This window comes from Anabrus simplex, chromosome 1 (genome assembly GCF_040414725.1).
Source record: "Anabrus simplex isolate iqAnaSimp1 chromosome 1, ASM4041472v1, whole genome shotgun sequence".
Classification (NCBI taxonomy): Eukaryota; Metazoa; Arthropoda; class Insecta; order Orthoptera; family Tettigoniidae; genus Anabrus; species Anabrus simplex.
In genome coordinates, this window is record NC_090265.1 from 1761804425 (window position 1) to 1761831691 (window position 27267).

General features: G+C 40.8%; 1 protein-coding gene across 1 annotated transcript in view; it reads left to right on the top strand.

Moving 5' to 3' along the window:
* The first annotated feature begins 3044 nt into the window (after nt 1-3044).
* Nucleotides 3045-27267, top strand: part of LOC136864405 (nephrin-like) — a 1213465-nt gene continuing 1189242 nt past the window's right edge. Inside the window, exons 1-2 of the mRNA XM_068226736.1 lie at nt 3045-3144; nt 7847-7979. Coding sequence (XP_068082837.1) covers nt 3045-3144; nt 7847-7979 — 233 coding nt within the window. The remainder of the gene's footprint in view (nt 3145-7846; nt 7980-27267) is intronic.

The window sequence follows — 27267 nt, forward strand, 5'->3', positions numbered from 1 at the left end:
ATTGCTTTCTGGGACGACCTCTTCTTTGAGTGCCTTTGAGTTAGGCCTCAACCATCTGCTTCAGCTTCCTTTCTCTATTCAGCCTTGTGATATATCCATTGTTTTTCAGTGCTTGCTCTGGATTCTGTATACACTGTCGGTTCCACTTTCAATTGGATTCTTGGCGTCTAGGACTCAATTCTGGAGTTAAGTATGTTAGTAAGAAGAACAATATCACTAGTAGCAGTTCACCGTAATGTACGTTACGTATATCCTACTACAGTCGAGACCGTTTATCTTGACATTGCTTTTAACGACATGTCGGATAAACCTGCGTCTTTTTATCACATTTTCAGAGAAATTAATCGGCTAAACGTCCAATCTTGATTTTTGTTTCTTACGCATTTGGGTAATTCTGATAGTAATGTAAAGCTTATTTTCAAACTCTTGTTTTCAATAGATTGTAGATTTCAAACCAGTCTGACAGTTAAATAGTCGAGGGAAGCATCGCTGTGAGGTTGTCACAAAAAAAGGTAAGAATATTGAAGAAAAGTCACAAATAATATGTTGATTACAAAATGGGGAAACAAACTAAAGCATCGCTAAATATATTGTGTGTATCTCACTCAATGATTTCTACAATTTGAAAGGTCTGGGAGAACATCTCATTTGGCAGCCAAGACCAGGTGCGACATTATTGAACAATTTGAATTGTTACTACTTCTTTCCTCACTTATTATTTTAAATTTTGCTGACATATTTTTGCTGTATGTATTGTATGAACATGAGCTTTATTGCAAGTACAGTACTTATTTGTCTTATGTTTGTTGATGTTTTAATTTTATTCTCTTAATTAACCATGTAAGTTTGGAGCCTAAAGCTTACAGATATTACACTTTTAGCAAGAAAAGAAAATGCCGGTTTGCACGACTGTTGGCTATAACCACTGTCATTAAAACCGCTTTTGACTGTGTATCCCATCTTAAACTTATTTTCTTGTAGGAATTTTGGTCCAGCCACTTGTTTAAGTCATGTAGCATGGTGTGGATGTAGAATGGGCAAATTACATTCCATTTATTCGACGTATGGTCACTATATTGCACTGACAATGAATAGGTATTGTCCCTTGTCCTGATTATAGTGGCGATGGATGTAACATCACCTCCTACTGTTCAGTCACAGCTGTGATAGAATAGCTACAGGCCCCACACTTTACTTGACATGCACGTGCTTCGTGAAGTAGGGCTGAACAGAAACTCGCCGTGATAACACGATGATATACCCACGGAATTGAGTGAACATCTACATCTCAGTACACAATATATACAGTAGAATAAAATACAAATAATTTTCTTATCGTCATGATGTAAATTCTGCTTTAAGGAATCTTTAAGGAAATCGTTTGTACAGAAAATCAATGGTCTAGACACGTACTGTTCTAAGTCCATTTATACTCAATATTAGTTATGAAGCTCAGCGAATGTTCGTGTCAAGAGCTATGCTATGAATGACAGGGAAGGAAAAGATCCATTTAAAACACCCAATATCGACAGAACTGTTTTGTTCTAGTCCATATTTCCTATTAATTTCCGAACCATATTGTTCCATGTAGAAGAATCACAGTAGCAACGCAACGTCAGAAACAACATGTGCATTGACTTAGGCCTAATTAACTTTTGGGAAATGGACAACATTAACATAAACATTATAGAACATAAATACCAAGAACCTGGTCATAGTGCTGTTCAAGAGGTCGATTCAATCCATGCAATTATGAAACGACACATTAGAAATATAAAACTCCATGGTCCATTGTCAGTGTTCAGCTACATTCTGAAATGTAGATCTAATAACAAATTCAAAGTTAGCCAAATTATAACAAAAATTTTGATTTTAATTTTAAATCTGTTACTTTTAAATCAAATCTCAAAAAGTGTCACACACAAAATTAAAGCCTAGGCAATATGAATAAGGTAGTACTTCAGTTAAATAAAAATGCTCAGTGGTTTGTTAACATATTAGTGTTTATTAAGCCGAGGTCTAATGCTAAAGTAACTTTACCACAACCGGAAGTAATTAGTACTGCAAGCCGAAAAATTGATGCAAAAAAGAGATAAAGGACATTAAGTCACTTTACAAGTATTTCTTATTAGAAGATAAAGAGGTATGGAATTGTTTTCGAAAGTGAAACTTGTATCAATTATGTTAGAAACTGAGAATAATAGTGTGTTACAATTATTTTTAAAACGAATAGAGCTAATATAAATGATCTCTGAATCTTTGTAAGCCAATTTGTCCTGTGTAGCCTATATCACCTCCATGTCGCCTATTCATTTCTAATGATTTGAATAGTTTGTTCATGAATAGAGATATTATAATTATATACGAACGTAATAAAGTCACTAGATCAGCCTATGATTATAAATAAGGTATGAATTGACTAACCTAAAATGAAATCACTTCTACTGAAAACTAAGGTAAATGGTACTTGGAACAACATGGTTCTAGAATCTAGACCATCGAAATGTTTATAGAATATGAAAGGAGACAGGTCAGAGACTGTCCTGCTGACATTTCGTGAAAACGTCGCCCAGCGCAATTCTGACTCGGGGGTTAAATGAAAGTCACATTAGGTAATCATTTCAATACAATTGTATTTACTAGCGTTCGGTGATAACTACATAATGGGATGAATGTCACCGTAGCGGGCAACTTTTACGTATATAAATAAATAAATAAAAACATAATTTATGACAGATAACAAGACTGCACCAGATGAGAGATATATAAGTTTACGCGGGCAAATCCTAAAGTACACAATAATTATTTTCCCAAAATGTTTTGTATGTACCAAAAGCAAACAAATCTTAAATGAACTTACATCTTGGATCTACTTTTCTACATAGTCACCTAGTTTCTCCACATATTTCTCCTATCGCGGTACGGTTTTCACTATTCGTAGAAGTCCGTTTGGTTGGAATATAGCCATCTGCGGACTGCTGATTTTACTTCCGCACCTGTCGCAAAGTGTTGGCCGACAGGACTTTATTCATGGGACCAAACAGATGAAGGTCCGACGGTGCCAGGTCCGGACTGTACTGTGGATGTTGGAGTACCTCACACCCAAATTTGGCGAGATTCTCACGAAGAGGAGCAGCAACATGGGTAAAGATATTGTCATCAAGAAGTTTGACACTGCCGGAATTAATGTTGCGGCGTTTGTCACGAAGGGCACTGCGCAAATTGATCAAAGTTTAATGTAGGCTGCAGCACTCACAGTGGTCCCGTGTTCAGCAAAGTCCACCAAGAACACACCAATCATGTCCCACAACACTGTCTCAAGCACTTTCCTAGCAGATTGTGTCACTATGCATTTTTATCGTACTGGGGAACCAGCATGTTTCCGCTCCATAGAGAAATGCTTTGTTTCGGGCGTGTAATGTTACGCCCACGACTCATCTCCTGTGACGATTCCCTTCTCCGGCGTAACCCGTTAAGTGATCCATGCGTTTCATCGTTCGCTCGCCTTTGTGGTTGTCTGTCAGATTCTCAGGCACCCAACGAGCACTCACTTTACGGAATTTCAACGTGTCATGAACAACGTCGTACACAGCACCATAGGAAATGTTTCACGTCTGCGATAAGGGTCGGAGGTGCACACGCCGGTCGTACAAAATTGCTGCCTCAATGGCGCGGACATTCTGCGGAGTTGAAGCTGTTACTGCCACCAGGAGCGTGGAGAATCACTAAGGTTCACACGGCCCTTTTGGAACAATGCACACCACGTGGAGGCATTGCTACGGTACAGACAGTTGTCCCCATACTCGCACAGTTTCTTCATGTAAATTTCACTCCGTGCATTCCCATTGGCCCAAAAATATCGAATTACATTTCGCTACTCTTCACAATTGGACGCCAGTATCATGCGTGCTATGTTTGTTTAGTAGCTCAGGATTATCTCACAAGAGCAGCACAGGAAAACTGAATACCTTCTGTAGCCCAAACTTCAAATTATATCATCGTGAAATTTCAGTATTCCAGCTGCAATACCAGGGGAGGAAAACTATTGTGCGTTACTTTCCTATCTGCCCTCGTATTAATCTTCAACATGCCTTTTACCCAATTATAGATGATTCAGTACAATATTATATTCAATGGATAGGCCTTCACCTCAAATAAATAAAATTAATTTCCTAAAATAATTACCAAGTTTAAAACAACCCTAGTGAAATTTATACACTCATATTTACAACACCTTACATAATTAAAAATCGACTTAAATAATTAATATGATTAAACTAAATTTAGCGATATTTTAATGCAGATGCCTATAAATGTATACAAAGAGGACATTGCATTCTTGATGTTGTTGAGATGAAGTCCATACTGGCAACAAAATGATCTCTCGAGTGAAAGAATTTGAATATTTAAGTCAATGTATTACAACAAATTGTAACTAAATTAATTCTATTGAACCAAGACTTCCGAAAATGAAGACTGCATTTCACTTTATGAAATGTCTCCTCCAATTGAAGAATCCGACACTACAGTATACAACCTGAAACTCTATACTTGTCTGAATCATTTACTCTCCAACATAACACAGTAAAAAAGCAAATAGAAATGAAGGAATGTAAAATAATGAGAAAAATCCTAGTATCAACAACCAAACACGGCGTTCTTTACCCAAAGCCTATTGCAGAAATATATAAAAACGTGGCCAAAATGGCAGACAAAATGCGTATGTGAAGAATCGAATGCGTGGGATACTTGAAAAGAATGGGCTCAAACAGGCTTATTCAGAAAAACCCCACATATTTTGAGAACAACGCTACCCGACCGACTTCGTATAAACTGACAGAAAATGATCTGAAAGAATTAGAATCCCAAATCTACACGAGCGAAATGAAATCAAAAACACTTACATGCGGGGTTTGGGGGAAGAAGGGAAGACGACTCAATAATACACATGGTCAATGCAATGTAAGCACTTTTATTCGTTGCTTATGAAGAAATAATGTGCTAAACCTGCATAATGATTACATCCCTCCAAAGGATTGGCGTCGGAATGGACATTCGGCCTAGAAACAGTGCCAAATCAACATGTGCAGCACACAGGTGTTAGAAGAAGTGGGAAAATAAGAAGAAAAAGATTTTTATATTCAAAATGGTGGACGTAAATTATACCTAATATGGATGTTACTCAATTTACTTGGGGCATTTATGGAAAGCAATCAAAGCACATCATCATAGTTTTACATGAAGTTCATATATTAGTTCATAGCTACATGAGCTCCACTGAGACTCATTTTTCCTGTAGCTTCCGTCATAGATTCCCCCAGACGTTGGTGATCATTAGCTAACGTGAAGAGTTGAAATGAAATACCGTATGGATTTTAGTGCCGGGTGTGTTCGAGGATATGTTCGGCTCGCCAAGTGCAGGTCCTTCTAGTTAGGCGACCTGCGCGTCGTGATGAGGATGAAATTATGATGAAGACGACACATACACCCAGTCCCCATGCCAGAGAATTTAACCAATGGTGGTTAAAATTCCAGACCCTGCCGGAAATCGAACCCGGGACCCCTGAGACGAAAGGTCAGCACGCTAACCATTTAGCCATGGAGGCGGACACATGAAGAGTAGTTCGGTGTTGTTGATGTAAATCCAGTCTTTGATGTTTTCGAGCCATGATACCGGTGGTCTACCAACTCCTCTTTCCTTGTAATGTGAGGTATAGAAGCTCGTACTTTCTCCCTCGTAGAACGTCGCCTAAATAAGCTGTTTTCCTGGCTTCGATGATGTTTGCCTCCTCACGCTCCATCTAGCTCTCCTTATTACCTCATTACTGATTAAAAAATCTTTCCAGTCTATTCTGAGATTTCTCCTATATAACCACATTTCAAAGGCCTCTAATCTGTTCATGGAGGAAGCTTCGACAGTCCAAATCTCTACTCCATGCAACAGTGTTGACCAGACGTAACGTCTCAGCAGCTTTTGCCTGAATTTGAGTTTTATATATAAAAATTAAATTTAATAATATACTGTGGCTTATACAATTTGTAAGGGTATTGTCTTGCTAAGGCGACTGCTAAAAAAGACGGATGGCCTGTCGATACTGGAGTACCACGTGATATTAAGCGTGGTGACATACTCGGTCGTGATACTTGGTTTCGTGACCGGCCTCACGCTTTCTGACACAGGCAGCTCGCTAAACGTTTAGGTTCGTGTTGCTATGAGCTTGAATTCGCATGATAGTGGATTCAAACTCCACTGTCGGCAACACTGGTTTCCTATAGATTCCCTCAATTCACACCTAGGAAATGCCGCACCTGTACTTCAGTTGAGATCACTACCCCTCCTTTCTCAATCCTAGTTCTTCCCATTCTAGCGCCTCTGAATCTTTGAATGTGGTCTCTCTTTTTCTAGTGGCTTCCCCACAATGAAGGAGTACTTATTACTACTTTGTGCTCCCATTCTCATGTTATCTTTGTCCTGGAAATTGAACTAATATTGGAGATGCCACGCTCCGGTTAATCTTCTCCGTCCAAGTATAATTGGGACAGGTAACCAATCCCCAGCCAGCAACAAAGAAAATGGCATACATTTGACCTCCTGACACCTCGCTTACCCAGCAGGTGTGTAATTTATGACGGTAGTAGGCTTTAAAACGGAAGTTCTCATTATCCAACAGAAATCCTCACAGCTCTGTTGCCAATGTACCTCTTCAGAAAAATTTAAATGGTAACATGTTTAAATAATCGACGAAAAATATAACAACCGTGCTCTTGACTGCGCTCACTTGGCACCCTTTTGTCCATAGGGAATAAACCACCTGATAGAAATCATTATCACTAGGGCAGGCCACGTTTAGGGATCAGTAGCTGCCGCCTGGGGATACGTTCGCCCTCCTAAATTTACACGCGTGTGTTAGTTTAACGTTAAAGAAATACCAAAAAGAAGAAATCAAAACTCCTCATTTCGTGTCACTGAGGCTGAGTGATCGCTCTTACTGCTCTCATTCCTTGGAATATTCAAGAATCGAACCCACGGCCTCTGGGTAAGAATCAGGCAACGTAAGCTACACCACTGTATTGTCATATGAATATTAAATCGAAAATATAAAATGAAAATGCACATCTAATGGTTTACATCATTCTGTTGTGTAATTCGATCTGAATGTTTAGAACTATTATTCCTTGTACTCGCACATGCCCGCTGCCTTGGCTGAATAATAACATGCTAGCCTCTGGTCTGAGTGGTCCTGGTTTGATTCCTGGCGATGTTGCAGATTTTCACCTCTTCTTATACTGTTTGGCCTTTTCCCCAATTTCTCTGTGTCAGCACTTATTATGAATTGGCACAGTTGTATGGCTAGATGCCCTTCTTGTAGGCAACCTAATATGCAGGGACGTATTCACAATTGCACATCTCACTGGCAGCTGGCAGGGTGATGCGTTGTGTGTAGATGTGTATTAAGGCAAACACAAATTCCTAGTCTGCGAGATAAAGAAATTAACCAATGCAGTTAAAATTCTCGGCCCGGCTGGAAATCAAACAAGGGGCCTTCTGAAGCGAAGGCCAGTAAGCTTGCTATTCAGCCAAGGAGTAAATTATATCCACGGATGGTTAGTTCCAGTTGATCAGGAACTGAGTGTTTGTACTCTCTTTTACACACACCACACAACACATAACACGTTCCTCCATCAGAACTACATGCAGTGCCTCACACAGCAGACGCCACCTACTTTCAATTGAGGATCAACCTAGGAGGGTCTGCGCCTAGCCTGCAATAGCCACGCTAAGTTATTTACATTCCTTGTACATGATAAGCCTCCTTAATGACAACTAATTTTGTTTCTGTTCCAGTGATGATGTCGGAGACTTCAGCAGTCGTAAGTGGCGTTGCCCATCTCCCATGCGACCTGGAGCCACCCATCAGCGAAGATAAGGTGACCCTTGTCATCTGGTACAAGGATGGTGCCAAACTGCCCATATATAGGTCAGTATATTATACTCCCGTATTGAAGGAAATTTCATGCATTTCGTTACGCTGAATTTAGCCTAGACGTTAAAAATTACATTTTTGCTATAGGGACTATCTTTCAAGGTAATGGAAAGGTATCGACACCATTTGGAATAGACTGATTCTTTGCATGCAGTAACCTGTGTACTGTGGAATTATTCTCTTACTAATTCCTGTTGTACGCTGATAAAACTCGAAATGGAAGTCTCAACGTTTCACGATTTCTTCACTAGGAATCGAATTCAAGGCCTTACGCTAAAAATTTCCATAGCTTTACTGTCTAGGGCAGGCACACTCTTATTAGTAATATTAAATTTGGGGAGAAGAAAAGAAACAAAGGTGATGAAATAATTACCTGACATTTGCAGACAATTTTGCTATACATTCCGAGAGCCTGACAAATGCACTACACACATCAATCTCTTGAAAACAATAGTCAACAAAACGGGTTTCAGAATCTATCTAGAGAAAGCCAAATTTATAAAAAATATTAAAAAACGGTCAAAAAATTTTGACGACAGAATTGGTTGAATACAGAAAGTAATGAAATGCAAATATCTGGGAGAAGTATTTCAAGAAGGTTTAGAAAAATCTGCTGTAGAAAGAAGGGCACACAAGACGGAAAAAGCGTATGGCATCACATAGCATGTATACAAGAGCTGTTTACCTAAAAATCTTAAAATAAGGCACTACAATACAGTTGTGAAACAAAAATGTCTTTATGCATGTGAGTTTCTCATTTTCAACTATAGTTTAGATAAACAAGAAGCACTGGAAATTAGAATCATGAGAAAAATCTTGGGTCCAACGGAAACAATAGAAAATGAAAATTAAAAAACTAATAAAAAATTTATCAGAACACGAAAAATATACCAGAAACAACAACAACAAAACTAAAATTGCATATGACATTTTGTGCCTGGAGTGTCTGTTGACACGTTCGGCTCGCCAAGTGCAGGTCTTTTGATTTGACACCCGTAGGAGACCTGCGCGTGGTGATGAAGATGAAATGATGAAGAAGACAACATATACTGTACATCCAGCCCCTGTGCCGAAGAAATTAATCAATGATGGTTAAAATTCCTGACCCTGCAGGAAAACGAACCTGGGACAATCAATCGATCAATCAATACTGATCTGCATTTAGAAAAATATTGAACATCTCCCTTTGTAAGTTATTCCAATCCCTAGCTCCCCTTCCTACAAAAATATTTGCCCCAATTTGTCCTCTTTAATTCCAACTTTATCTTCATATTGTGATATTTCCTACTTTAAAGACGCCACTCAAACTTATTCGTCAACTAATGTCGTTCCACTCCATCTCTCCACTGACAACTCGGAACTTCCCACTTAGCCGAGCAACTAGTCTTCTTTCTTCCAATTCTTCCCAGATCAAATTTTTGCAACATATTTTAACGCTACTGTTTTGTCGGAAATCACACAGAACAAATCAACCTGCTTTTTCTTGGATTATTTCCATTTTTTGAATCTAGTAATCCTGGTGACAGTCGCACACACTGAAACCATACTCTAGTTGGTGTATTACCAGAGACTTATAAGCCCTCTCCTTTACATCCTTACTACAACCCCTAAACACACTCTTATCCATGTGCAGAGATCTGTACTCTTTATTTACAATCCCATTTATGTGATACCCCAATGAAGATCTTTCCTTACATTAACACCTAGATACCTACAAAGCTTCCCGAAAGGAACTCTCACCCCATCAACGCAGTAATTAAAACTACGAGGCTTTTCCTATTTGTGAAACTCACAACCTAACTTTTAACCCCGTTCATCATCATATCGTTGCCTTCTGTCCATCTCACAACATTTTCGAGGTCATGTTGCAGTTACTCACAATCTTGTAACTTATTAATACTCTAAACACAATCACATCAACCGGAAAAAGCCTCACCTCTGACTCTATTTCTTTACTCACATCATTCATATACATAAGAAAACATAAAGGTCCAATAGTACAGCGTTGGGGAACTCCCCTCTTATGTATCACAGGGTAAGATAAAGCTTCGCCTGCTCTAATTATCTGAGATTTATTTTCTAGAAATATGGCAACCTATTCAGTTACTCTTTAATCTAGTCCAATTGCACTCATTTTTGCCAGTAGTCGCCCATGATCCACCCTATCAAATGCTTTAGACAGGTCAATCGCGATACAGTCCATTTGATCTCCTGAATCCAAGTTATCTGCTATATCTTGCTGGAATCCTACACGTTGAGTGGAATAACCTTTCCTAATACTGAACTGAACTGATCTTCCCTTAATTCCAACATAAAAATACAAAAGCGACCTGGTTCAGTGAGGTAGAGAAAGATCTTCAGGAGGTGGGCATCTCAAATCATGATATCCTGGAGCACAACCCACTTAAGAGGAAACTTCAAGACCACGAGAGTCTCCAAAAAAGCTGAAGCTGAAAACCGAAAAGGTGTGGACCGAAGAAAACAAAGAACAACACCGACAACGAATGCGGGAATACTGGGGAAATGTTAAAGCCCGGGGAAGTCCTTAGTTGGGCGAAACGACATGAATGAAATATGTATGTGGCGAAACCACGTCATTCCTCCTCCACAGAAACCTAGAGAGCAGCAGCTCTCAGTTAACGGCCACAAGGTTGGAGAGAAGGCTACTGGGTTGCGAAACATCCCTCCATCCGGAGGGAGCAGGGTGCAGCACCTCCCAACTAGCCAGCACGAGGAAAGGAAGCAGGCAGCCGCGCCAAGCCAACAGCCCAACACCGGACAGAGGGTGAAAGTTAGTGGACCTCGCCACACGTGAAGCCGTTTTATGCGTGTAGCTTAAACCATATACGCCTCAATCCTAACATAGCATTTATCTCCTCATTACGAGTACCCTCCAGCTACTGTTATCACCTGTTTGTAATAGCAGTTATTCTTGCTACCTTTATGTTCGTTAGTTCCTACCTTTGAATCAGATATCCCGAGTCCACTCAGCTTTCAGTTCGGTACGGGAAAGCCATATCGAGAATAGACAAGTAGCCGGGATGGAGGACTTCGCGAGGGTCGGGCATGATGAGAGAAAATTTACAACTTTTGAAAATTTCCAGCAACCAAGAAAATTCTTGGAGTTCGAAACGAATTCAGTGTTTAGCCGACAAACGGGGCTTAATTGAGACCCATTCAACCACGCTCTGCTACCACTTGTTCCGGGGTTCTTTGTGGAACGTAGAGGTGTAAGAAGGTACCAGGATGAGTGGGTCTAACTACAAAGTCAAGAATTGAATTTAAAACTTAAACTGAAGGTTATATTTTAGAACTTCACACATTACAAGATTTTCATGACAATATTGCAGGTACAAGTAGCAATCATTAAACAAGATTGGGAAAAAGTCCAAGATTCAGAACTTTAACACTTTGGGCTTTAAGCCCCTAGTTTTTCAATTTCCTGAGCTACTAGCTCGAATTTACAAAAGGGCAGAAATCCCTCGTTTCAAAGAGCACTTGCTCCCAAAATTACAACATCTAGCCTTTTTTTTAAAGAATGGTGGAATGGATGTACGGCGATCAGACACGGTTTCCTATGGGGCAGAAATTTGTTGCGTTGCTGCTTTCTACACCCTTGGAAGAATCTTCCTCACTCACCATGTTTATAGCAGGAGCTTGGTCGGTTTTGGGGATAGCTGCCCCAGTCAACAATTGAAGAACTTTATTTGACATTTCAGAAAAGTGTTCAACAAGGTTACTAGCCTCCTTAGCATGGCCTTCTTTAAGAGACAATAGCTCCCTAACTCTATTGTAAAAGTGAAACAACCTTGCCCGCACTCTCTTCAGTTGATTGGGGGATGGATCACTTACTTCAAAAAAACTAACTACAGATGCTAACTCAGTGGTGTTATCCGTGATCGTGGAGAGAGCCTCCTCAATTTCCTTCTCTCCCAAAGTTGGGATACTAATTGGTAATTTTAATGACTCTTTAAGCTTGGCGGTATCTGCCGCAACCGTGCCTCCAGATTGAACATTCCTAATAAGCAATTCGTAAATCAATTCTTCCTTGGTGAGATTTGTGAGACAAATGGAAGAGGACAGGTTACCTAGGAGAATAATGGACTCAGCCCTGGAGTGTAAGAGAATTAGAGAGAGAGAGAGAGACCAACGTGAAGATGGTTTTTAAAAGGGAGTGTAGAATTTAACGAGGCCAAAACATTAGTCGCAGTTGAAGGATTGTGGAGGCGTTTACTAAATTCACAGGGGCTTTCAGACTGAATGCTGAAAGACGTAGGAATCTATATTTAAAATCCATGCATCCATGTATGTACGTGTTGGGATCAGTGCACTGGGGATCACTACACTTATTGACTTGCTAGCTACAGTAAGCACAACATTAAACATAAATTAATTTATTCTATACGGCACATTACATAGGAATAGAAAAACATAGGCTATACACTCCCCTTCATCTTGAGGTGACTACGTTTTGTAACTGTTCCCTTCCTTCACGTAATGCACTCGTTTAACCTTATACGAGTCCCTTCAGTAGTTTGGAAATAGCCCCTGTTTCATAGGCCTAGTGCCCTTTAGGTTTTAAGTATTCAAATCTAGGATTCCAAGTATTCTCCTCCATTCATTCGGGTCAGTTATTTAATCGTTATTCTTTTTGCATGAAGGCCCAGTAGGTTGGGTATGAAATACCCCTATATAATCATTTTCCTATTGTAAGTGTTGCCTTGAAAGGCCAGAAACTGTAAGTTAATGTTGTCTTGTGTAGGCTTGGGAAACTGAGAGCCTGTTAGCCTTCAAGAGGCATTCATAAATCTCACAAAAACTTTGAAAAAGACAGTTTTGTCCAAACATTGATAATAATAATAATAATAATACTAATAATAATAATAATAATAATAATAATAATAATAATAATAACAATGGCCGCAATGAGTTAAGATCGTCTGTAGTTTTGGTGCGCCGTATTTACATGTATAAGAAAGAATAACACTTCATTTATGGTTTCCTGGTAGTGTTCATGACAATATAATTTGTACTGAAGATGTGTTAATGTTATCTTGTAAGAATATGTTCGTTTAATAGTGATTTTAGACACAAATAGTGCATCACTTTTGTGTCATAAGTCGTTTTGTTTACCTTAAACTTGATCCATAGATAACACTCCGAAGAAAGCAACTTAGTATCACGTTTATAATCTTTGCCCTTAGTGTCAGCCATATTGATCGGTTTGTCGAGACTGTCATGGAAACCATGAAGAAGACAGGCACAATGTATGTATGTTGTTGTTATTGTACGCAATACTGTGGGGTAACACAGTAAACGGTCTCGAAGGCAGAAGAGGAGTTCCATTTCCCAACGACGGAGAGAACGGAAGAACTGAATGAAGCAAATCTTTCTGAGTCTCTACTCGGAGCGAGCGGCAGGGAGACAGCGTCTGTTCACCTAGTTGGTGCGGCTGCAAACAATGTTTTGGAACTAGCCACTCCAGTTCTAACCACCCAGCAAGAGCTGGACCAACAAGTGTCAACAAGCGTAGACATGGATCGTGAGAGGAATAACTTCGATAACCCAGGTGGTAACCAATCCACCGGTGCTCAAGGTAGCTTCGCAACCGGATCATCGGATTCTGGGGAGTCCGGCCAACGACGAGAATAGAGGGAGTCAGAGACCTCTGGCAAACTTCCCACCAAAACAAAGACGTGCATAGGGGCACTGAATATCAACACACTACTCAGAGCAGGGTAATTACCAGAGTTGGAAAAGATGCTGTTAAGAGAGACAAAGAAGGAGTCGAACGGTATTGGGACAACTTGGGAAAACAATGAGGAAAATCCATAAAGGAGATGTTAAAATTCTACTGGGCGACGTCAATGCGCAATTAGGTAGAAAAAGAAAATTCTGAGGAACAATAGGATATTACCCCGGACATAAGCTCACTAACAAGAATGGTCAAAGACTGGTGAAGTTGTGTTATCGGCACAGTATGAAGATAATGTCGACGCACTTCATGAAGGATATCAGGAAAACTAAGACCTGTCGTTCGCCAGTAACGTCCTTAGGAGAATTCCAGATTGATCATGTAGCAATAACACACAAAAAACACAGACAAATTATGAACGTTCAAGTGAGAAGGGGGGGGCAAACATCGACTCCGTTCACTACCTCACGAGAATCAAAATCAAACTGACTCCGAAGAGAATAAATAAGAAGAGTCCACGGATATCAAAGTTCGATATAACAAAACTGAAATCACCAGATATGAAAGAGGAATGGGAAGAGGAGACAGCAACGACTTGGAGAGAATTCAAAGAGAAGATAATTAAGAAAGCTAAAGAGAATATTCCTGTCACCAAAATAGACACCCATGGTGGAATGACATACGTGAAGAAGCAATTGAGAATATAACAGCAGCATACAACAATTGGAACAGCAACAAAACGGAAACCAAATTATCAATATACTTAGAGACAAGGAAACAAACGACAAGAGACATCAGAAAGGGCAGTATCTAAAGGATCAGTTGAGAGGGGCAGAAGAGAACTTTCGTAGCCACAATAAGAGTTCTACAAGACGTTCAAATGCAGAATCACAGGATATCAACAACAAAACATTTGTTTCAGAAACGAGAAAGGAGAACTGGCAATGAACAACAAAGAAAACTGCGAAACACTAGCAAAACATTTCGAAGAACCCCAAAATTGTCCCGAACCCATAGAGAAATTCGCAAGGATACAACAGATCAACAGAAATGAGAGGACAGAAGCAGCACATGAATTAGAGATCAAATCACAAATCATGAACATTAAGAACGGTATAGCTGCAGAAGAAGATAGAATCGTAGCCGAACTACTAAAGTAATTCGGACCGAAAACAGTCAGTGAAAACACGAAGATAATACAAGATCTTTGGGAAAGTGAAACACTGCCTGAAGACTGGAAGAGTGCAGTCATACACATTCTTCGTAAGAAAGGAGATAGAATGAATGTAGATAACTACAGAGGAGTATCGCTGTTATCATCTGTATACAAGATTCTATCACAGTGCCTGCTAGATAGAGTACAGTCGCAACTGGAACACACGATACCAATACCAAGCAGGCTTCAGACTTGAAGATCTTGTGAAGGACAGATACTCAATCTGAAAACATTTCTTAGATAACATGCAATGAGAAGCAAAGTGATCGTTTGCATTTTCGCAGACTTCAATCAGGCTTACGATTCTGTACACAAACAATCTCTGATACAAGAACTATAGGAGAGAGGCCTTTCATTTGGAATTAGAATGGGAGTAAGACAAGTTTCAGCATAATACTGTACAAAGTGATCAGCGAATGTAAAAAGGAAATGAAGGCACAAGGACTTCACAAAATCCATCAGGTTAGGAAGAAAGGTCAAGGGGAAATACATATCAGTTGTCTAGCATTTGCCGATGATTTAGCAATACTTGCAGATACCATAGAGTCAGCAACAAAACAAATCAAAATTCTGAAAGAGATTGCTGGGAAAGTGGGACAAGAGATTTCCTTCGAGAAAACACAATGTCTGTCGAACCTGAAAGACGCACCGGAGGGAATTATTACAAAATACGGGAATATCAAGAGGGGCCTCACATTCAAGTACCTCGGAGAGATCATGCAGGCCACTGGGATGGAGAAATCAGCTCGAGAGGGTTAAGCACTCTCTATCCCAATATGTAGTTTAAAAGATAGAATAGATACAAGTTTCTTTACATTTTAAGGAAGGTTACATAATGGAAAAACTTCGGACCCGCCCCGAGAGTTAAACTGCTGAGCAAGCAAGAAAAGAAGTAATTAATCGGCCATTACCTGGTTGTTGACTGCCGCCGAAGAAAGAGGCGCTTCCCGCCCCCTGCTATGTACTTTACACACGAAAAGATGGAACAGAAGTGGCGCAGAGACCCTAAAATCAGCAGTTTATATACTCTCGCGGAAAGTTCGAGGCGTTTTAGGAATGAGAACACCCTCCCACAAAAACTTTATTGGCTAACCAAGAAAACCCCTACACAAGATGAAGAAGAAACACATCATTGGTGGAAAATTAATTTAAGAAATTCGGGATTGGCTAAATTCAAAACAAGGGGAAAGAAAGGGTTAATATTGCCAACTTAAACAATGACTGAAAGAAATTTAGCAAAGAACAAACTTTTGAAATTAAATTTTCTCCAAAGAAAACAGTTCTTTCACTCCGCACTAGGGTGCACTATTTTTGATCTTCAGTAGTGTCCTCTAGAAGAGAAAGTTCACACTTCTTACTACAAGCAAAACAAAAATACGTCGAAAATGACACAGTTCAAAAACTCCAAAATTTCCAGGTAGTGACATCTTCTGAGAAAGTAGAAAATTAATACCGTAGATAAAGTTCAGACTTCCTCCAGCAGAGGAGTATCAACTGGCGCAAATTTTAAATAAGCGGCGTGGAGGTGTACCGCCCGGTACAGACCTCGCCCCCCCCCCAAAGGTTCCTCCAGGGGTGACACATGAAATTTGTTTGAAAACAAGGTCCAAGTTATGATGTGGATATGAAGATTGATTGCAGAAGCATTTATCGAAATGGTTGAAATTTAGTTTGATTCAGTTTCAAAAATTCTTGTAGTAACAGCGGAAGTACTGTCTTAATGTTTGTAGAAGGTTGAATTGAGAAGGAAAACGTTAGTTTTAAAGTTGAGGAAAAAATTTTCTAAGTCCACCAGATATTGTTGTTGAATTCTCAGGTGTAGTAATTGCTGACAGTAATTGTCCATGTAGTTAATTAAATTGGATGGCCAGACCGGCCGCTGCAGCTTGTGTCCAGAGGAGGCCGCTCGGACCCCTCAAGTACCCTGAGATACCGCTCGCCCGCACTATGAGAGGAGTAGAGGTGTTGAAGCACGCCGCGCCCGCGGTGAACATATACAGGCTGCGGGCCAGTAGCAGGTCGTGCGCCGCACATCAGCCTTGGCCGGGAGGAGGGCTCCGGCTCGCCGTGCACATGTCGTCCTCGCTGGGGAAGAGGGGGCCCTTCCTCTATCCCAGTCGCAGCACGGCGCCACGCGGCTGCGGGGGCACTGAAACATTAAAGCTAGGCGGCAGAATTGTTGGACCATCATCATTTTTTTTTGAGGGCACAGGCTTTGTGGAGAGGTTGAGGGGCCAGCAGCGTGCAGAAATTCATTTCAGATGCGAGCCACTGTGTGTAGTGGAGCAGGAGACGGGAGCGTGGTAATGGCCGTGGCAAGGATAGGATGGCAGTTTCACCGTGCGGGGAAGGTTTACAAAAAACTTACATATGAAGCAAAATATTATAGAAGGGGCAGAATGCCTTAAAAGTGAAAACTAAAAAAATATATAACCTTCATATTCCTTTCACGATTATATGAAGCAAGTTAACCCAGAAATTACACCGGTTTCACCTGTGACAGGTGAACCCTAAATATCCTCTCGGTGGCTGGATTGCTTAATAATAATGTGACCGGCGTAAGGAAATCTAGAATGATACACGGCCCATGAAATCTGGGGGCAAGCTTGCCCGCGGGAACAAACTTCTTGACCATCACCTGGTCACCTACCTTCAAATGGGTGGGTCTCCGTCCACGATCATATCTTTCCCTAACCTTTTCATGAGAGACTTTAAGATTGGCATTAGCCTTCTTCCAAAGATCTTTAATATTATCCGGATCTATTGTCTCGGGTAGAATTTCACTCAGAGACCAGAGGTTAGAGAGCGGCGTGTTGGGAACGAACTTGAACATCAAAGAAGCTGGAGTAAACTTGTGAGATTCATGAACCGCCGAATTCAAAGCAAAAGCTAACCAATGCAGGGACGTGTCCCACCTGGAATGATCTTCATGATGATAGGCAATAAGCGCGGACCTGAGATTACGATTAACCCGTTCAGCCAGAGATGGTTGAGGGTAATAAGCAGAAGTAGTTACATGAGAGATGGACAAGTCAAAACAGAATTTACGAAAAAGATTTGATGTGAACGCCTTAGCATTATCAGACACAATATATTGGCACGGACGAAAAGAAGCAAAAATAGAATTTAGGCCAGTAATGGTGGACTGAGCGGTAGCCAGCTTAGTCGGAAATAACCAGGAAAATCTAGTAAAGCCATCTACGCATACAAAGATAAACTTGTTAGCATTTCCCTTAGACTGGGGGAAGGCTCCTACATAATTAATATACAGGCGTTCCATGGGGCGCGACGCTTGATGAGAAGACAAAAGGCCTACCTTGGTGGACATGGTTGGTTTACTAAGCAAACAGGATTTACAAGCCTTCACTAGTTCACGGATTTCACCGTCCATACCTTTCCAGATGAACATTTCACGAATCTTCTCACGAGTTTTAAAGATACCAAGATGCCCTCCTAATGGGGTCTCATGATAATACTTGAAGATCATAGGTACAAGAACAGCTGGAACGACAACTTTCATCATCTTATCATGCCTCGATGGGCAACATAAAACACCATTCCTCAGAACATAAGGGACCACATGTTCCCCAGAAGAAAGGGTTTCCATTATCGGAGCCAGAGTCGGATCTTCACGTTGGTATTTCTCGATATCCCTAAAGAGCACGGGAGCATCAGTTAAGATGGCATTGACATCAGATAGTATGGACTAGGGAGGTGATGAACTGTCGACCGGTTCATGGGTCTCGAGGTCGTTGGAAAACATACGGCTGAGTCCATCAGCGACAACATTTTTTCGTACCTCGGATATGCCTAACATCAAATTGGAAGGCAGAAATACGGATGGCCCAACGGGCTATACGACCAGTACGACGCGGCCTACCTAAGACCCAGCTTAAGGCTTGATTATCTGTCTCCAGGTCGAATTTGACATGTTCCAGATAGAGACGGAACTTTTCTAAGGCGAATAAAACTGCCAAACCTTCGAGCTCATAGATGGAATACTTGGCTTCTTGAGCCGACAAGGTCCTAGATGCATAGGCGATGGGTCGCCTCCCTAGTTCAGTCTCTTGAAGAAGGACTGCAGCTACTGCTGACGACGACGCGTCGGTTTGGACGATGAATTTCTTAGAGAAATCAGGCATAGCAAGGACAGGGGCATTACAGAGAGCTAATTTTAAGATCTTCAAAAGCGGCTTGTTGAGAAGGTCCCCACTCGAATTTGATGCCTTTCCTACGAAGAAGGTTCAAGGGCGCCACTCTATTAGCGAAGTTAGGAATAAACTTCCTGAAGAAATTCACCATACCAATGAACCTGGCGATACCTTGATGTCCTTGGGAGGTTTAAAATCACGGATGGCCTGCGTTCTAGAATGATCGACTGCAACACCATCAGGTGACACAATATGCCCTAGGAATGACATAGAGGGCTTAGCAAAGGCAACCTTGGACAACTTGACAGTTAACCCAGCCTTACGAAGGCGATTGAGATCTTCTCGCAGATGATCTAGATGTTCTTCAAAGGTCTCCGAAAATACGACGACATCATCCAAGTAGTGATACAAATACTCAAATTTGATGTCGGAGAAGACCCTATCTAGCAGCCTAGTGAGTACAGCTGCTCCCGTGGGGAGCCCGAAAGGCACGCGGTTGTATTCGTATAAATTCCAGTCCGTGGCAAACGCTGTAAGATGTTCAGATTCTTCCGCGAGGGGAATTTGATTGTAGGTTTGATTCAAATCCAAGATGGTGAAGAACTTGGCCTTACGGAACCATGAAAAACAAGAATAAAGGTCGGGAAGGGGCACAGATTGTAACACCACCTTCCGATTCAGAGCCCTATAATCAATGACAGGCCTGAAGACCCCTTGGGATTTCGGGACTAGAAAAATAGGTGACGAATACGCCGACTTAGAGGGCGTAATAATACCATCCTTCAACATCTGATCGATGATTTCTTTCAGAGCCTTCATTTTAGGTGGAGATAGCCTATAAGGTGGAAAACGGACAGGAATTGAATCCGTGACCTCAATTTTGTATTCAATAAGGTCAGTAACACCAAGAGTATCAGAGAACATCTCTGGAAATGACTAACATAATTTACGAATACTATCAGCCTGCTCCTCAGGTAGATGTCTAAGGTCTAACAACATCTCATCCTGGGTAGGCGAAATAGATGAACATGACACAGAATTACACTTTAACAAGGGAATTTTACAATTGGAAGCAAATTTGAATGTGCACGACTTACTCTGAAGATCGAGCACAAGACCAGTGTGAGAAATGAAGTCAGCTCCCAATGTGATGGGGCAAGACAGGTGCTTAGCCACAAACAATTTGATTTTCCATGTAAATTTAAAAATACGAATTTTGACATTTACAGAACCTAGGATTTCCAATGGAGATGAATTAGCCGAAACATATTGAACAGGAGAAGAGACATAGTCAGGTAGTTTACAAACAGATTGCAATTTTGAATACCATTGGTCCGAAATAATTGAACAAACACTGCCTGAATCTAATAGAGCTGTTATAGGCTCGTTATTCAACTCAATCTTAAGGAAAGGAACAGGTGCGGGGGTATCCGCCGCAATCCGAAGACATTCTTTGGGGCATTCAAAAGATAGATTTGCAGATTGAACATTCCCTGAATTTACGACCTGTTTGCCAGGGGCTGAGCCTCGGGAAGATGGATTAGTCGACTCAGCCGAAGCCACTAGTCACTTTTGATTGTTGTTGGAAGTTGCACCTGAAGTTGAGCAGGAGGGGGTGCTATTCGAATTGGGACAATTCTTGGCGATATGTGAGAAAGCCCCACATTTAAAGCAGCCTTGTGATGAACCAGTTCCATTCCTTGTCCCACTAGACTTGAGCAATGGGCACTTGTTCCGAAGATGGTCGGGCGATCCGCAAGCATAGCATTTACGAGGTGTGACTGGTCGGCGAGGAGGAGGAGGCCGAGGATGACCAAAAGAAGGAGGGGGTTCTTTCGCGACACGCAAAGAATCGGCGTATCTAACTCCTTCCGCTGAGACGGCCAATGCTTCAAGTTCAGAGAAGGTTTGCGGGCACGCCGCGAAACACAAATACGACCTATAGGACGGTGAAATTCCTTCTACAATAGCCTGTACAATTTGATCTTCAGGAAAGTGAAGTGCAAACACCCTAGTATAGAATTTAATATCTTGGATGAAGTCTGCTAAGTTTTCATCCAAACGCTGTACACGATAATAGTACTTCTGAATAAGGGAGGACCTGGCCCTAGCCGGGATGAAGTTAGCTAGCAAGTGGGCGTGGAAATCCTCAATAGATGATTGCTCGGCAATGGCTCTTACGATTTTGTCTGAGAGAATACCAATAGCATAGGGATAGATGATTTGCAAAATCTGACATGGGGAAAGAGAAAACACAAGGGCATGATCCTGAAATTCAACTAAAAATCTTAAAAATGAAATTACGTCACTGGTGGTATTAACGGAAAACTTAGAGATACCTCTGAGCAACATTGCCAATATATGAGGCAAGCTGCTAAACCCGGGTGACATAGTAGGTAAAGGTTTCAGTGGCAAGGAAGTTAATTCCGAACGTATATTATTCAACGATGCACGGCGTTCAGACTCGTTGTCCAATGGGGCAGAGATAGTTTGAGCAGCAACGGTTATACTATTGTCTTCTCCCTTAGGAGGCTCTTCCTCGCTACCTACATTCATCGTGATGGGTTGATCAATTTTGGGAGGAACTTCCCCAGTTAACAATTGAGTGACCTTGCTAGATAATTCAGAAATACTCTCAAGCAACGTAATAGCTTCCTTCCTCTGAACGTCATTCAACTTCAGAGACAACAGATCGTTAACCCTATTTGAAAAATGATATAGCCTGGCTTGCACACGCTTAATTTGATTAGGAGAAGGATCATTTTCGTCAAAAAACTAACTACCGATGCTAGCCCAGTAGTATTCTCGGTGATCGTGGAAAGAGAGTCATCAATTTCTTTCTCTCCCAAGTTGGGGATGGAAATAGGCAAATAAAGGGACTCTCTAAGCTTGTTGGTGTCTATCGCAACCGTGCCTCCAGATTGCACATTTCTGATAGTTAACTCATAGATCAACTCCTCCTTGCGCAAATAGTTAAGATGGAGAACATCGCGAGGGCCGGGCATGATGACAGAACAATTTTGAAACAGGAAATATCAAAAATTCCAGCAACTGAGAAAATTGTTAGAGTTTGAATCAAAGCATTGTTTAGCCGTCAAAAGGGGCTAAATTGAGACCCATTCAACCACGCTCTGCCACCACTTGTTACCGAGTTTTTGCGGTAGTTAGAGGTGAAAGAAGGTGCGGGTGTGAACGGGTCTCAAGCTACGAAATTAGAGTTCATGTAAAATTAACAAGGTTATATTTTCTTTTCAAAATAAGGAAATAACAAGCATGGCAGGTACAGAGTAGCAAGTCAACAAAATGTAGTTACACAATTTATTGGATTTGGGCTTCGCGCCCCGACTTCACAATGCTTGGGCAATCAGCCCAACCTTACTTCAAAATAAGTTTTAACAGAGGGGCAGAAAACCCCATTCATGCTCAGGAGCACTTGCTCCAAATTGCACAGAAAAGCCTCCTCGAGGCATACAACACTCAATTTTCAAGAAAGAGCTACTCGCTCTCAAACTTTAAGCCTCTGAAAAGCCACACCAAACTCCACCTTCAAGTTGTCCTCTCAGGAAATAGACACAGGGGTAAAATACCCAACCTACTGAGGTCTATTAAGTGAGAAAAGATTAATTACATGACCTCTAAAATAACAATTAGAGAGGGGGCGAACTTGCGCTCCTAATACTCTTTGTTTAAAACCTACTTGGCACTAGGCCGTTAATACAAGGGCTAATCCCATACTAAAGAGGTGACTTAAGAAAGAAACAATTTACATTATGTTAAGGAAGAATAGGTTGAGAAAATAAGTTCACCTCAAAACAATATGAGTGGGAGCTCGAGAGGGTTAAGCACTCTCTATCCCAATATGTAGTTTAAAAGATAGAATAGATACAAGTTTCTTTACATTTTAAGGAAGGTTACATAAGGGAAAAACTTCGGACCCGCCCCGAGAGTTAAACTGCTGAGCAAGCAAGAAAAGAAGTAATTAATCGGCCATTACCTGGTTGTTGACTGCCGCCGAAGAAAGAGGCGCTTCCCGCCCCCTGCTATGTACTTTACACACGAAAAGATGGAACAGAAGTGGCGCAGAGACCCTAAAATCAGCAGTTTATATACTCTCGCGGAAAGTTCGAGGCGTTTTAGGAAGGAAAACACCCGCCCACAATCTTTTATTGGTGGTTAAAGAAAACCCCTACACAAGATGAAGAAAAACACACCATTGGTGGAAAATTAATTTAAGAAATTCGGGATTGGCTAAATTCAAAACAATTGGAAAGAAAGGGTTAATATTGCCAACTTAAACAATGACTGAAAGAAATTTAGCAAAGAACAAACTTTTGAAATTAAATTTTCTCCAAAGAAAACAGTTCTTTCACTCCGCACTAGGGTGCACTATTGTTGATCTTCAGTAGTGTCCTCTAGAAGAGAAAGTTCACACTTCTTACTACAAGCAAAACAAAAATACTTCGAAAATGACACAGTTCAAAAACTCCAAAATTTCCAGGTAGTGACATCTTCTGAGAAAGTAGAAAATAATACCGTAGATAAAGTTCAGACTTCCTCCAGCAGAGGAGTTTCAACTGGCGCAAATTTTAAATAAGCGGCGTGGAGGTGTACCGCCCGGTACAATAATAATAATAATAATAATAATAATAATAATAATAATAATAATAATAATAATAATAATAATAATAATAATAATAATAATAATAATAATAATAATAATAATAATAATAATAATAATAATAATAATAATAATTTTTGCTATTGGCTTTACGTCACACCGACACAGGCAGGTCTTATGGTGACGATGGGATAGGAAAGGCCTAGAAGTGGGAAGGAAGCGGCCGTGATCTTAATTAAGGTACATCCCCAGCATTTTCCTTGTGTGAAAATGGGGAAATTACGAGAAACTACCTTTAGGGCTGCCGACAGTGGGCTTCGAACCCACTATCTCCCGAATGCAAACTCACAGCTGCGCGCCCCTAACCGCACGGCCAACTCGCCCGGTAATAATAATAAATAACAATAATAATAATAATAATAATAATAATAATAATAATAATAATAATAATAATAATAATTTTTGCTATTGGCTTTACGTCACACCGACACTGGCAGGTCTTATGGTGACGATGGGATAGAAAAGGCCTAGAAGTGGGAAGGAAGCGGCCGTGGTCTTAATTAAGGTACAGCCCCAGCATTTGCCTTGTGTGAAAATGGGGAAATCACGGGAAACTATCTTCAGGGCTGCCGACAGTGGGGTTCGAACCCACAATCTCCCGAATGCAAACTCACAGCTGCGCGTCCCTAACAGCACGGCCAACTCGCCCGGTAATAATAATAATAATAATAATAATAATAATAATAATAATAATAATAATAATAATAATAATAATAATAATAATAATAATAATAATAATCATTAATTTTGCTATTGGTTTTACGTCACACCGACACAGGCAGGTCTTATGATGACGATAGGAAAGGCCTAGAAGTGGGAAGGAAGCGGCCGTGGTCTTAATTAAGGTCACAGCTGCGCGCCCCATGTTTTCATGTCCGTCTTCGAATACAACAGGCTTGTTACAGATCAAAAGCAATTAGCGAGATGTACAGACGTAACAAATGATTTGCCTGGTGTGAAAATGGGAAATCACGGGAAACTATCTTCAGGGCTGCCGACAGTGAGGTTCGAACCCACTATCTCTGTTAACTTCTATAACAACATCATAACTTGGACCTTATGTTGAAACAAAAGTTTATGTTCTTCTGTGTTACACCCTGGGGGACTTTTGGGGGGGGGGGGGGGAGGTCTGTACCAGGCGGTACACCTCCGCGCCGCTAATTCAAACTTTGCGCCAGTTGAAACTCCTCTACCGGGGGAAGAATGAACCCTAACAACCATGTTAATTCTAAAGATTATCAGAAGATGTCGCTATCTGTAAATTTTGAAGAGTTCTGAACTGTGTCTTTTTCGATTTATTTTTGTTTTCTCTGTAGTGAGAAGTGTGAACATTCTCTTCTAGATGGCACTACTGGAGAAATAAAACGGTGCACCCTAGTGCGAAGTGAAAGAACCTTTTTTGAAGAATTTTCGTATGCATAAGTTTGTTCTTTGTTAAATTTCTTTCAGTCATTGTTTAGGTTGGCTGTATAACCCTTCTCTTTCCGCCAGTTTTGAATTCGACCAATGAGTAATTTTTGTAATTAATTATCCACCAATCCTAGATGTCTTTTTTCAGTTTTGACTTGTAATGTTTTGGCCGTCCAATAAAATGCTTGTGGGCGGGTGTTGTCATTCATGAAAGGTGTCGAATGTTCCGCGAGGGTATATAAACTGCTGATTTTCGGGTCCCTGCGCCACTTCAGTAACATCTATCATTGTGTAAATTATGTAGTAGGGGGCGGGAAGCGCCTCTTTCTTCGGGCAGCGGTTCATCAATAAGGTAATGGCCTTTTTATAATTTCTTTTCTTGCTAGCTCAGCAGTTTAACTCTCGGGGCAGGTTCGATACCTTTTATCATGTAACTTTCCTCTAAAATGTAATAGACTCTTGGTATAAATTCTACCTCTTTAAACTACAAATTGGGATAGAGAGTGCCTAACCCTCTCGAGCTCCCTTTCATATTGTTTTTGGGGTGACTACGTTTTCTCAACCATTTTTCTTCGTTTCGTAATGTAATAAGTTTTCCTATCGTGTCACCTCTTTAGTATGGGATTAGCCCTTGCATATGCGGCCTAGTGCCAAATAGGTTTTAAATAAAGTGTATTAGGAGTGCAAGGACGCCTCCTCACAATTTGGTATTTTGGAGGCCATGTAATTGCCTTGTTTCTTTACTTAATAGGCCTATGTAAGTTGGGTATTTTTACCCCTGTTTTCATGTGCTTGGAGGTCAACTTGAAGGTGGAGTTTGGTGTGGCCTTTGATGGGCTTGAACTTTGAGAGCGGATTGCTCGTTTTGAAATTTGGTTTCTGTGTGCCTCGAGCAGGCTTTTCTGAGTAATAGGGAGCGAGTGCTCCTGGGCATGATTGGGGTTTTCTGCCCCTTTGTTAAACCTTATGTATAAGTAAAGTTGGGCTCATTGCTCAGGGATTGTGTTTCTGGAACCTGAAGCCCAAAATACATTAATAAACTGTAATTGTGTATTCTTATCTTGTTGCTTCTGAACTAAGTTCCTGTTGAACTTGTTATTTCTTGATCTCGAAAAGAAAATATAACCTTAGTGAAATTTTAAATTAACTTTATTTCGTAGGTTGAGACCTGTTCATCCCAGCACCTTCTTTCACCTCTGCTAATCCACCAAACCACGGTAACAAGTGGTAGCAGAGCATGGTTGAATGGGTCTCAATTTAGCCCCTTTTGACGGCTAAACGTTGCTTGCTTTCGAACTCTAACAATTTTCTCTGTCGCTGGACTTTTCCTTTTCATTTTTCCAAAATTGTTAAAGTTTTGTCATCATGCCCGGCCCTCGCGATGTCCTCCATCTCAACTATTTGCGCAAGGAGGAGTTGATCTATGAATTAACTATTAGAAATATGCAATCTGGAGGCATGGGTGCGATAGACACAAATAAGCTTAGAGAGTCCCTTGATTTGCCCATTTCCATCCCCACTTTGGGAGAGAAAGAAATTGACGACTCTCTTTCCACGATCACTGATAATACTACTGAGCTGGCATCTGTGATTACCTTTTTTGAAGAAAATGACCCTTCTCCTAACCAAATTAAACGTGTGCAAGCCAGGTTATTTCATTTTTCTAATAGAGTTAACGATCTGTTGTCTCTGAAATTGAATGACGTTCAGAGGAAGGAAGCTAGCGTTGTTCTTGAAAATCTTTCTGAATTGTCCAGTAAGGTTACCCAATTGTTAACCGGGGAGGTTCCTCCCAAAACCGACCAACCCGCTACGGTGAACGTAGTCAGCGAGGACCGTTCTCCCACTAGGGTAGAAAGTACTAAATCGATAGGAGTTCAACAAACCTCTGCCCCATTAGACCATGAATCTGAACTACGTACCTCATTGAATAAGGTACGTTCTGAATTAGCTTCTTTGCCACTTAAACCTTTACCTACTATGTCACCCGGGTTCAGCAGCTTACCTCATCCATTAGCAATGTTGCTCAGAGGTATTTCTAAGTTTTGGGTTAACTCTACCAGTGAAGTTATTTCATTCTTAAGGTTTTTAGTAGAATTTCAGGACCATGCTCTTGTTTTTTCTCTTTCCCC